At 42.0% G+C, this 13,983-nt stretch overlaps 2 protein-coding genes across 2 annotated transcripts in view; both read right to left on the bottom strand.

The window, feature by feature from the left end:
• Positions 1-2,665: 2,665 nt before the first annotated feature.
• Positions 2,666-13,983, bottom strand: part of LOC135209078 (zinc finger protein 813-like) — a 33,553-nt gene continuing 22,235 nt past the window's right edge. Inside the window, exon 2 of the mRNA XM_064241666.1 lies at positions 2,666-6,493. Within this exon, the coding sequence (XP_064097736.1) occupies positions 5,044-5,886 (843 nt within the window). The 5' untranslated portion in view covers positions 5,887-6,493 and the 3' untranslated portion in view covers positions 2,666-5,043. The remainder of the gene's footprint in view (positions 6,494-13,983) is intronic.
• On the bottom strand, positions 4,388-4,771 carry LOC135209337 (gastrula zinc finger protein XlCGF8.2DB-like). The gene has a single exon (XM_064242038.1). The coding sequence runs from the start codon at positions 4,769-4,771 to the stop codon at positions 4,388-4,390; it is 384 nt and encodes a 127-aa protein (XP_064098108.1).

Genomic DNA, 13,983 nt, shown 5'->3' on the forward strand with positions numbered 1-13,983 from the left:
CCAAAATCCCTGGTTCCCACTGTGGTCACCGTAATTGTAGGATATATGTAAGGGGGGTGCAATATTGCTAAAACTAGGCCTAGCTTATGAATTTTCTACCAAAATTAATGTTAGAAATGTTCAAAACACAGCCTAAAACATAGGTAAAAAAGTCTTTCAATTCCAGAGGGTAATTGTTCACCTTAATCAGAATCAGAACTTGGTGAGGCAGTCTACATATACCTTTATATCTTTAAACTTTAACAAAATTAAAATCAGAAACGTTCGAAACACTACAAAAAAACTGAAATCAGCCGAAATAATCCAAAGGACAGGAAGTGAACCCGATTCTTTCGAGGAATAGCTGTACCTAAATTTCAAAATCCTAAAAGAAGTTTCATTTTAGCTAAAACTAAAATGTGGAAGGGCTTACCAGTGCAGTTGCAGAATCTTCTGACCTCCTGCTCTCTTATTGATGTCTCCTGAATTCAGGTATATCTTTTATTTCTTGTTCCCTTGTATCTATTTCTTTATCACCTTTCCTATAACTTTTCTCTCTCTCCAGGCTAATTTCCCTTGGGAGTCCTCTTGGGTTTATCATAGTCTGTTGATTCTGTCTATAAGGGTGTTCAGCTGAAGATTTAAAGAGATAAAGAAATTGGTGACAAGAAAATCAGGTTTTAAGAATGAAAATGACAAAACATGTTCCAAAATGCTCAAGCCATCTTTACCCACAAAAACTGGGACAAGAAAAATTCTATTGCAAACCCAACTCACATGACCCCTGAAACATAAAGAACTTAGAAAATGTTTGAGTGAGACATTTGCCAGTAAATATCTTGGTAGCAGTAAATAAGATATAAACTTTATTATGGTTTTTGTATTAAGGAGACTCAAGGACAAAGAAAAAATACTACAATCTTGAGGACTGGTGGTAAAATACTGCCCAATTAACTATGTATTACAGCAAATCAAATCCAAAGACATTTTTGTTCCTATGGGAATATAAATCATCACCATAGGAAGTGCCTCTTTTCAATATGAGCTGGAAAGGCAGCATCAAAATTGGTCAAGGGAGTTAATAGTATGTGGTAAGTGGGTGAGCATGGGGAAAAGTCCACTTGCCTGTTATCACCAAGCACTTTTCCTTTGGCCACAGTCGAGCAAGGAAATTACTGCATGCTCTTGTTGAGTGTTAGGTTGAAATGTGCTTTTCTTTCTCAGGATTTTTAAATTCTAAGGTGAGATGGATGCGTCAAAGAATGAATACCAAAGGTGCAAAGTATGTGAGTGAGTTTGTGGTTGCTTCATGTCCTTCATGTCTGCAGATCCCTAATCATATTGTTCCTTCTGTCATGGTAGGATCTGCAGCCTGATCTCCCTTGTGAGGAGAGCGTCAGTTGGTCCCCTTTGTAGCGCATTTTAGGAAGAATGATAAAATGCATTTGTCAGTATCACCAGGAGGGAATACCCCTCCTTCAACAACACCAAATGTTTCAATTGTTATCACCCCTAACCTCTCCCTACTCTTTCCACATGAACACCTTTGGCTTGGTCCAAAGGAGGGATTCCTGTTGAAATGGCCACAGTACGAGTCTTCCCTTTGGACTCTGGTGTCAGCAGGCTAAGTCTCAGAGCAGTACCTGCCAGACAGGAACAAACAATTCAGCATTGGCAGTAATCCTCGATCATCCATCGCACACTGGAGAAGCTCTTCCCATAGGGAAACTTCCCCTGCATTCCCTTAAGTGGCAACTCAAGGGACACTGCTTTGACAATGGAATGAAATGGAAATTAAAGTTTAGTCCAAAGACCAAGCGCTGAGGCCCATGAGGTACTTCAATATTGAAAAGGAAACTGAGTAAAAAGGTTTTATAGGTGCAACAAGAGGAAAACCATGCAGTTGCACTCTGAAATACATAACTGTTAATAGAGGGTGGAGGGACTTGGAAATTTCCAGTACCCTGATTTTGTGTGTTACAGCGGCATCCCTCTACTCATGGAAACAGAGGGGTGCCATTGCTGCTCTCAGCAACCCTCTCCCTCCTTCTTACCCTTCTGTAGCTGAGGAAGGAGTGTGAAAGGGCTGGTGTAAAAAAAACTGGGCGACTAGTCTGAGCTTTGGGGAGCAGACTTTCTCCCAACCCCTTTACTTGAAGGCCTAGCTGCAACAAAAGGTATGGCTACAGGTGTCTTCATTCACACTGATGGTTCAAAAAACGTTGCAAGATAGTTTAGACTCATGTACCCCCAACTTTCTCTTCTCTACTGCCAACTCCTGCAGAAGCAGTTGATGACTGACTTGCTATACCCTGCGGATATTAAAAAGTAAACTCACTGATGGATGATAAAAGAAATGTATAAACATACATGCACCTTTTGTGCAGTTTAGTAAAAACTTGCAAGCTGTGTACAATGTATGTAGTAATGCTGGTTCTACACAATTAAAAATCAAATTTAGGCTACTAACTGACCAGGTCTACATGTGTTGATAATGATGTTATGTTTTTTTACTTACATTATGTAATATCCTTATTGACTTGAACAAATATAACTACTACCTTATCTCTAGCCGATTTCTTCCTTCCAAATACTATATTCACAAAAAAGTTAATAACATTTTAACACTGAAAATGACAGAAAAATACAATAATTTGTCGGGAAAATTGTCAATAAAACAGGAACATAGTTATAAATATAATTTATTGAAAACTGCACAATACAATTTTATCAACATGAAGAATCAAATTTGGAAATAGCTGTCATGGGACAAAAAACATAATGTCCTAAAATAGTTACTCATATACTTACATATAAATAAACATACATATATATGATTCAGCATCTGAAGTTAAACCAAGAATATTTGAGAAAATCTATCTACCCAATAACTTTGGTTTCATTTGGCCCCTATTACAGAGCAAATCAAAACAACTTGAAGTCAATTTCATGCATTGTAGACAAATGGAAGCTTTTTGAAGACCTCTTATTGTAAACCAAACGTGATGCCATATGGACCTTGGTGATAGCAACAATTATTATATATAGAGCAAAAGAATTTGCTTAATAGAATTATATTCACTTGTACTGGCTAAGACTACATTTTACTAAAGCCAAATATCCTCTTAGAAGAGAAGGCAACTGAAGAGCTCACATATGGCACAGAACCATCTGGTATAAGACATATCACCACTCAGTTTAGGTTAACCCTTATTGGCTGGGCTAAAATAGATAATTAAGAACACCCCTATCAATGGAAAGAGGACGATATGCAAATGAACATGGGGCCTCTTTTCCAGGACACTTGTAAAAATAGGCTAATTTTACCAAGTTATAGATGTTTTAATATTTTTTTTTCATTCTATTTTGTAAAATTACAATTACAGCTCATATGATATCATAACAGTATATAAGAGCTGAAATCTAACAAATTCTGAGTATTATGTTTATGGTAAAATATTTAAGAAATATACTGAGGTGGGAAGATGCAGTACCTTTTAAAGTTATAAAATTTGAAAAAATATTTCTTAGTACTTTACTTTGCACAATTACAACTATAGCTGTCATACTATCATAAAAGATAAGAACTAAAACCAACAGCATCCATGGGTATATTCATGAGCAACTATACACAAGTGTCCTGGGTTGGGAAGGTGCAGTACATTCCCCCATGAAATCTCAAGTTACACTGATCTCCCTCTATCCTGTACTGAGATGCTAGTGTTGCCATAAGAGTTGCCATAAGTCACTTATGGCCTATTCAAGTGATCTGAACATTTTTCCAGCATAATTAATTCGAACTGCATGGCGTGAAATATAGATTCCCACCTGTGGCACACCGGATCAAACATCCAGAGCTAATATTATGCCTCACATGATCATCCCTGGCCTGTAAGGGTTAAGGTTTTAAGCGCTACCTTGTGCCTGGTCAGTCAGACTGGCCTAAGCTGGTTGGGCTGGCCACAAAATGAGTAAAGTGACATTCTGTAATAAGTTAAATGACTATGAGAGGCTAGTGAAGTATAAATAGAGTATACACTAATCTAAACTTGGAGAAAGTAAACCCAGCAACATTTATATCTTTGACATGCATGGTAAATTGTTACCCTCAACACACTGCACATCTTAACCTTCAACTTGCAAAGATAGTTGCCGAGAAAGTGGTTTTCCACATTTACTTGGTCTGAAAGGGCTGAAAATCAAGCGTGAGAAGAGAAACAAACCCACAGTTATGTGGGAGGTTTTGGAAATCTGTTTAGATTGATTTACAAATATACTTGTAGTACCCATACATAACTGTGGATTTGTTTCTCCATTTCAAGACTCATGTTACTATGAGCATTTTTTAATCAATGTGAGGGTTCAAATGTCATATGAAGAATTTTTCTGGGAAAAGACTTGACCACACTCACTGCACAAGAGCAGACTCTCTTGCTTCTGCATGGATCCTCATGTGCTTTTCAAGCCTATAATTCTGAGGAAATGATTTCCCACATTCCATGCAGCTGAAAGGCTTTTCACCAGTATGAATTTTCACATGTTTGTTGAGGTTACACTTCTGAGAAAACGTCTTCCCACACTGATTGCAGCCGAAAGGCTTCTCGCCAGTATGAATTCTCATGTGCAAGGCGAGTTTATTCTTCAGGGGAAATGCTTTCCCGCACTCATGGCATTCAAAGGGCTTCATCCCATTGTGAGACAACAAAATATGCTTGGTCAGTTTACTCCTCAGAGAGAAGGCTTTCCCACATTCCGGGCACCCGTACGGAATCTCCCCAGTGTGACTGTGCATGTGACTCACGAGGTTAGCCTTATGTGAAAATGCCTTCCCACAGTCACTACACGGGTAAGGCTTCTCTCCCGTGTGACTCCTTCCGTGCTTTTTTAGATTGAACTTCGAGGAGAAGGCTCTCCCACATACGCTACATGCATAAGGCCTGTCTGCGGAGTGAGTCCTCTTATGCTTTGCAAGATTAAATTTTGTGTAGAAGGCTTTCCCACATTCATTGCACATGAAAGACTTTTCACCACTGTGAGTCCTCAAGTGATTTGTGAGACTGAACTTCAGCTAAATGCTCTCCCACACACATCACAGCAGAATGGTTTCTCCCCAGTGTGAACTCTTACATGATTTTCAAGGACTACCTTCTGAGAAAATGATTTCCCGCATTCGACACACCTGAAGGGCTTTACTTCCATGTGAAGTCTTTTGTGGCTAAACAGACTAGATTCACGGAAAAAAGCTTTCCCACACTCGGTGCATTTATATGGTTTCACTCCACTGTGAATTGCCATGTGATTCACCAGATACCTTTCACAAGAAAATGCTTTATCGCATTCCTTACATTCGAACGGTTTATCTGCAGCGTGGGTGCTCGATTGAGTTTGCCGACCAAAAGGTATTTCACACTCCCCGCTCGTGAATTCCTCTTCTCTGTTCTGAATTATGGCATCATTCCCAAACACCCCTTTCTGCAAACATATATTTTGTGGATCATCCGAAAAAGTTTCCTCTTCTTTGTGCATTCTCTGATTCTCATAGGATTCTGTGTTTTTCCGATCTTCGTTGAGGAGACCTGTAAAGACAATCAAATTTCCTTCTCTGGTGACGTCATTATTGTGAGTCAGTGAATCTCCCTCAATTGCTGTTGAACCAGCCGTACAAATTCCATCAGACACAAATGTTTCTGGCTCTACTTTGATTTCCACAGATGGAGACAAAGGCAAAGATTCATAATCAGTGACTCCACTACAACCAACCAAGTCTTTGCTCTCATGCTTTAGAGAAGAGGGTAAAGATGAATTTTCAAATTCACTTTTTATACAATGGTCCAAGACATGTTTTGTGTTAATTTTTGGCTTTTCGTCCCTAGCTGCCATAGTGTTCATATTTGGCTTTTCGTCCATAGCTGCCACAGTCTTTTTCTAGCTTTCAGTGCACTATAAGATCACTGTAAGGCTACACAGTTCATATTCCAAGCTATTAAACTCTGGAGAATAGATATAGCAATATATGCCTATGTCATAATCTTTTAACTAGTTTTAAATTTTATACATGTGACATCAGCACCTTCACAAGTTTACTTACACAATAACCCTTTTACCTCCACTTACCAAAATGCAATATAACTTTGCTCAAATCATCAACCTAACATAATCAAAGGCCCTTTGTACTGGTGACATGATGACAAGTAAAACTTGTTTAAGTGAATTTCTCAAGAATATTCTCAACTGGCAACTCTTCTAGAGACTGACACTTGAAAATAAATCTCTGTAAACCAGCCTACATCTACATTCTAGTATAACCTATTTCTGTTGAGGCCTTAAGATAAGCTTACTGTTCCTAACAGATTTAGATTTAGACTTGAAAGATAATGCTAAAACAAATCACTGACTGTCAATTATGCTGGAATAACCCATTCAATATACTTTACAGCCTCTTGTAGTAAAAACTTCAGAAATCTTAAGTGACTTGATGCCAATTTCTGATGTCATTTCTTCTGGTTAGGAGCCTCTGAAATGAGAGAATGCAGCACTCAGTTATGAGACACCATAGTGTGACAGAGATGCCTCTGTGCACAAACCTAATTCAAAACCTCAGACTAATGCCAATCTTCAGACACACTTGTTAATATTAGGCACACTTGACTGTTACAACATACAAGCAGTCCCTGGTTATCGATGATCTGGTTTTATGGCGCTTGCGTAACGTCATAAAATCGGCGATTTACGGTGCCATAAATTGCCGAGTTTCGGTTAATGATGGTTTTTGCTTATCGGCACACCACCGGGAACAGAAGCCCGCCGATAACCAGGGACTGCCTGTATTGGTAATATCAATTTTTGTTGCATACTACACCGTGACTTTTACATTTACCAATATTAGGCCACAAATGTAATGTACGTAATACTATTCAGTTCAATATACCTCGCGAATACTAACTTACACCCAAGGGGAGTTATAATTGATGAGTGTTGTCACCAGTGAGATTCGAACCACTGCCAGACAGTGATTCACAGATAGCTCAGTGTCAAAGTCACTGTCTACTCATTGTTTCTAAACCAGGTAGCAGTTTGAATCCTTCTGGTGATACTTATCAGTTACATGTAATTCCCCCTCTGGTGTAAGTTTTTCTCAAGGTGCAGTGAATTGGATATAAAATTATATTTGTGGCTTAATATCTGTGAACATTGATAATACTTCATAATTATAACTCTCAAGTCAGTGTTATTTATAAACATGAATTCACAACCTGGGATTATCACCTATCTTCAGACACACTTTTTTAGCAAGATGTGTATGTGGCCATTACAATATTCGTACTGATACTATGAATTTTTGTCACACATACTGACTCGTTTTAATATTAACAAATATTGTTCAATATCCATTCCACTCTGCCATGGGAAAACTTACATCTATGGGGTATTCTAATTGATGTGTTACATCACCAGTGGGATCCAAACCACTGCCTGGTTTAGAAATGATAGACAGTGATTAAGAGATGACTCAGTGTCAGTCATTGTCTATCGTTGTTCCTAAACCAGGTTAGTGGTTCGAATCCCACTGCTGACAGAGCACGTTCCAATTATAATTTCACTTGGGTGTAAGTTATTCCCATGGTACTATTCGGAATTGGATACATATTATTAAACAATATTTGTGGCTTACAATGTGACTATTAATAATACAATGTAATTATAACCCATGCCAGCATTACACATATATATTATATAGCAAAAGAACATTGAAGAAATGGTACAAAATATCACAATCTTTTAAAGTAAATATGATATTGTTAGTATACAATAAAGTTTTGTACATACTTACCTGGCAGATATATACTTAGCTTACGTCTCTGACGTCACGACAGAATTTAAAACTCGCGGCACACGCGACAGGTAGGTCAGGTGATCTACCTTACCCGCCGCTGGGTGGCGGGTGTAAGAACCAATCCCCCTTTCTTGTCAGATTTTCTCTTCCACCTGTCTCCTGAGGGGAGGCTGGGAGGGCCATCAATTATATATATATGCCAGGTAAGTATGTACAAAACTTTATTGTATACTAACAATATCATTTTTGTACATGAACTTTCCTGTCAGATATATACTTAGCTGATTGACACCCTTGGTGGAGGGAAAGAGACATTCAAGTACAAAGAAAGGGGAGACAACACATGTTAAAGGAATTAAAAAAAACCTTGGTTCTTACCTGATTTAGGCAGAAGACTTCATAGTTACTGTCTATTAGTCTGCGTTGCCTGAAGAGTTACAGCGAGGGCGTGACCTACAGCTGAAAAACTCTTTGGGTCTACCAATGGGAACTGACTCCGCTTACTTGGTAGAATCCTGTTAGGGTCTTGTCAAAGGGGATCCGATCCGCCCACGTACTACGAATGAACGAGGTGCCTCCCGCATCCTCTTTCATACAACCAAAAAACACAATACACATACAACAAGGGAAAAAATCTAAAAAGGATATGCTTCAGCTCCCTGCCCCAGCACTGAATCCGCCGATACATACGGGCCTAACCCAAAGCACTTTTCATACGTAATTCTTACGTCTTTCAGGTAGTGGTTGGAGAAGACTGAATCACACCTCCAAAAAGTCGCTTTCATGAGGTTTTGTAAAAACATATTCTTCTTGAAAGCCAAAGACGTCGCGATGGCCCTTACTTAATGCCCCTTGACTTTCAGAAGCTTATACTGATCCTGGTTACAAGATACGTGGGCTTCTTTTATAAGGTTCCTAATAAAGAATGCCAGGGCATTCTTTGACAGAGGCCTACTGGGGTCTCTTACAGAACACCAGAGGTTGTGTGAGTTAGCCCCAAGTCTTCTCTTCCTCTGGAGATAAAACTTAAGGCTCCTTACAGGGCAAAGAGTCCTTTCCTCTTCTACTCCAACTAGAGAGGAAAAGCCTTTTATCTCGAAACTCCTGGGCCAAGGCGAGGAGGGATTTTCATTCTTGGCCAGGAAAGAAGGGAGAAACGAACAAATAGCGGAGTCTCCTTGGAATCCCACATTTCCTTCCAAAGCTTGTAATTCACTGACTCTCTTAGCTGAAGCCAAAGCCAAGAGAAACAATGTCTTCATAGTGAGGTCTCTGAAAGAGGCTGATTGGGGAGGTTCAAATCTCGAGGACCTCAGGAACAATAAGACCACGTCCAGGTTCCAGCTTGGAGTCAAACTAGAGGTTCTCTTAGAAGTCTCAAAAGACTTGATTAAATCATGAAGATCCTTATCTTCCGAGATGTTCAATCCCCTGTGTCTGAACACAGAAGATAGCATGCTCCTGTAACCCTTTATGGTAGAGACCGCAAGACCGCATCTTTCCCTCAGGTACTGGAGGAGGAAAGGTTCTGATTCCTGCACCAGCGTCGAAAAACATCCCACTTCGACTGGTAGACCCTGGTGGTGGAAGGTCTACGTGCATTGGCAATAGCCCTTGCAGACTTTGCCGAAAAGCCCTTAGCTCTGACCAGACTCTTGATAGTCTGAATCCAGTCAGACTGAGAGCGGGGAGGTTCTTGTGAAACCTGTCGAAGTGGGGCTGTTTGAGCAGATCGACTCTTAGTGGCAGGGATCTTGGAATATCTACTAACCATTCCAGTACCTCTGTGAACCAGTCTTGGGCGGGCCAGAATGGAGCTATCAAGGTCATCCTTGCTCCCTCCGATGCTGCAAATTTTCTTAGAGTTTCCCCCAGAATCTTGAAAGGAGGGAATGCATACAGGTCTAAGTTCTTTCAGTCCATCAGAAACGTGTCTACCGTTACTGCTCTCGGGTCTGATATCGGGGAGCAGTAAAGGTCTATCCTTGCGTTCTTGGAGGTTGCGAAAAGATCCAGATGAGGTCTGCCCCACGTCTTCCACAGCTCCTGGCATACGTCCGAATGCAGAGTCCACTCTGAGGAAAGGACTTGGTTTTTTCTGCTCAGCAGATCAGCTCTGACATTTCTTTCTCCCTGTACGAACCTGGTGAGGAGACTTATCTCCCTTTCCTCCGACCACAGAAGGAGCATTCTTGCTGTTTCGAACAGGGAGAATGAGTGAGTCCCCCCCTGCTTTCTGATGTAAGCCAGGGCTGTGGTGTTGTCCGAGTTGATCTGAACTGATGCCTTCTGGACGAGGGGCTCGAAAGCTTTGAGGGCCAACCAAATTGCCATCAATTCATTTTTGTTGATGTGCCAGGACGCCTGTTCCCCCTCCCAGGTGCCTGACACTTCTCTTGAACCTAGAGTCGCTCCCCAACCCTTGTCCGACGCGTCTGCAAATAACACTAGGTTGGGGTTCTGCAGATGTAAGGAAATGCCTTCCTTGAAGAGAAGAGGGTCTGCCCACCAGCGGAGATCCTCCTTTATCTCGTTCGAGATCTTGAAACTGAAATCTAGGTCCTGAGATCTGCGGTTCCAGTTCTGATTCAGAAAGAACTGGAGGGGCCTTAGGTGCAACCTCCCTAGAGAAACGAATTGCTCCAGCGAGGAGTGTGTCCCCAACAGACTCATCCACTCCCTCGCTGTGCATACATCTTTCTCTAGAAAGGCTACGACCTTCTCTGAACAACGGGATATCCTTTCTGGGGATGGATATGCACGAAAAACCTGAGAAACCATCCGAATCCCCAGATAGATCCGATCTTGGCTGGGGATTAACTGTGATTTCTTGAAGTTCACCAACAGTCCCAGAGAACTTGCCAAGGTCAACGTTATGCGAAGGTCCTCCAGACATTTCTCCTTTGATTTGGCTCTGATCAGCCAATCATCTAAGTAGAGGGAAACCCTCACTCCCTCGAGATGCAGCCACTGTGCTACGTTTTTCATTAGCCCCGTGAACCCTTGGGGGGCTGTGGAGAGGCCGAAGCACAAAGCCCTGAATTGGAAAACTTTCCCTTTCCACATGAATCTTAGGTACTTGCGCGAAGAAGGATGGATCGGCACATGGAAGTAAGCGTCCTGAAGGTCCAGTGACACCATCCAGTCCCCGGGACGAAGTGCTGCTAATACTGAAGATGTCGTTTCCATTGCGAACTTCCTCTTCTTCACAAAGACGTTCAGGGCGCTCACATCCAGAACCGGTCTTCATCCTCCTGAGGATTTGGGAACAAGGAAGAGACGGTTGTAAAAACCCACGGAAAGAGGGTCCTTCACCATCTCTATCGCTTCCTTCTCCAGCACAACTCTACTGCTAGAGCAAGGGCTTGATTCATGTGAGGGTCTTTGTACTTGGCCACCAACTCCCTTGGTGTTGTGGTCAAAGGAGGTCTCGAGACGAAGGGAATGAGGTAACCTTTCTTGACGATTGCGAGGGACCAGTTGTCCGCCCCCTTCTGTGCCCAGACGTCTGAAATCTGCCCCCTTCTATGCCCAGACGTCTGAAAAGTTCAGCAGTCTGGCACCTACTATAGTCTAGAGGACACGGGTATTACTTTTTCGATGTAATAGATCGAGAGAAGGTCCTTCCTCTTTTAGGAGGTCTTGTTCCTCTGGAGGAAGAAGCACGGGAAGTAGGGCCTCCTCGAAAGGGCTCTTGTCTGCTCGATGCTTCTTTCTTGGCCTTAGGCTGGAAAGAAGCCTTTGGAATTCTTGCCGATTGTGCCAACATATCCTGCATAGCCTTTGCTGAAAGTGCGTTGGAGATATCGTTGATAATCATCTTTGGGAAGAGCTGCGGGGAAAGTTGAGCGTACAACAGAGAGGCTCTCTGTGCATGCGACACTGCCTTGGTTAGAAAAGAGCAGTACACTGCCCTTTTCTTGACAACTCCGGCTCCGAAAAGCGAAGCTACCTCGCCAGATCCATCTCTCACTGCCTCATCCATGCAAGACAGGACGGAATGCAGATCCTCTGGAGAAAGAGACTCTTGATCCTGCGTCTTCTTTGCTAAGACTCCTAGGGACTAGTCGAGGAAGTTAAACACTTCGAGGACCCGGAACATTCCCTTCAGAAGGTGGTCCAATTCGCTCATTCCCCACGTAGTCTTTGCAGAATTAAGAGCCGAGCGACGTGTGGAATCCACCAACGAAGAGAAGTCCGAGTCCGCCGAAGAGGGAAGAACCAGACCCAAAGGCTCCCCTGACTCATACCAGAATCCCATCTTTCCTGTCAGCTTGGAAGGCGGGAAAGAAAAAACGGTCTTCCCCTTCTCCTCCTTGGAGACCAGCCAATCACCAAAGCTCTTAAGGGCCTTCTTCATAGAAACATGATATTGTTATGATACAATAAAGTTTCATACATACTTACCTGGCAGATATATACAATTGAAGACCCACCCAGCCTCCCCGCAGGAGACAGGTGGAAGAGAGAATCTGATTAGAAAACGGGAATGGTTCCTAGTCCTGCCACCCAGAGCAGGGCGGTAGATCACCTGACCTACCTGTAGCGAGTGCCGCGAAATTTGAATTTCTGTCGGGGACGACGGAGTCGATAGCTATGTATATATCTGCCAGGTAAGTATGTATGAAACTTTATTGTATCATAACAATATCATTTTCATACATTCACTTACTGTAGATTATATACATAGCTGATTGACACCCTTTGGTGGAGGGCAAGAGACAGCTAACTACTGACTAGACAGGTAAACAACATATGTTGTAGGTATTTATAGACCTTGGTTCCTACCTTATCAGGTGGAAGACTTCGTGACTGCTGTCTAGGAGTCTGCTTCACCTCAAGAGCCTTAGCGAGATAGTGATCTGTGGCCAAGAGTTCTTGTGGATCTGTCGATGGGGTATCATCCACTTACTCGACAGAACCTAACTGGCATTTGTCAATGGGAGCACATCCGCTTATATGACAACACGCCTTTATTTAAGGAGCACACAACCGATCCCGATCACCCGAACCTAACACCCGTGTTAGTTCTAAGATTGCCAAGAGCTATCCCCAAACTCTTAGCAAAACAACCACAAACTCAATAACCACACATACAATAATACAAAAAAAAAAATTTTTTGTTTTTTGTACCCCTCTAAAAGTCAGCTGTCACTCGATCTCCTAGTGAAGAGAAGTGAAGGTCGCCTGTGCGACACCTGACACTTCCATGCACAGGAAACTCAAGAACACATCCAACAAGAGGGTTACATACATTATTAAGGATCGGTGCTAGCTCCCTTACCCAGAACCGTCTGTGCTGACACAAACGGACCTAGAGAAAAACATTTCTCATACGTCACGCGCACATCTTTTAAATAGTGAGATGCAAACACAGAGTTGCATCTCCAATAAGTTGCATCCAAATGTTTTTAAGTGACATATTTCTTTGGAACGCCACAGAGGTTGCGATTGCCCTAACTTCGTGGGCTCTCTCTCACTCTTAAAAGATTAAAAGAATCATCTGGACAATTCTTATGAGCTTCCGTAATAACACTTCTAACAAAGAAGGCTAAGGCGTTCTTGGACATTGCTCTCTTGGGGTCTTTTACTGAGCACCAAAGACCTTTTTGCGAACCCCCCAACTGCTTCTTCCTGTCCAGATAGAATTTAAGAGCTCTAACTGGGCAAAGGGATCTTTCTGCCTCTCTGCCCACCAAACTAGAAAGTCCTTTTACCTCGAAGCTCCTGGGCCAGGGATTCGAAGGGTTTTCATTTTTGGCAAGAAAGAGAGACTGGAATGAACAAATTGCAGAGTCTCCTTTGAAGCCTCGACTCGTGATTCAATGGGCGTGCAACTCACTGACTCTTTTTGCCGTTGCAAGAGACATCAGAAACAAACACTTTCTAGTGATATTACGAAATGAAGCAGTCTGTGGTGGTTCGAATTCTTCGGAGGATAGAAATTTAAGAACCACATCTAAGTTCCAGCTTGGAACCTTAGGTTCAAGTGACTTTGATGTTTCGAAGGAACGAATGAGGTCGTGCAAATCCTTATCATTCGTAAGATCTAATACCTTGTTTCTAAAGACTGCTGAAAGCATACTCCTGTACCCCTTAATAGTCGTACCGAGAGATGCGACTTTTCTCTAAGAAACAGAAGGAAATCCGCAATTTCGGTCCAGAGGTAC

This window comes from Macrobrachium nipponense, chromosome 37 (genome assembly GCF_015104395.2).
Source record: "Macrobrachium nipponense isolate FS-2020 chromosome 37, ASM1510439v2, whole genome shotgun sequence".
Classification (NCBI taxonomy): Eukaryota; Metazoa; Arthropoda; class Malacostraca; order Decapoda; family Palaemonidae; genus Macrobrachium; species Macrobrachium nipponense.

Coding starts and splice junctions, on each gene's coding strand:
- LOC135209337 (XM_064242038.1), bottom strand. CDS start 4,771: ATGCACAGTCACACTGGGGAGATTCCGTACGGGTGCCCGGAATGTGGG.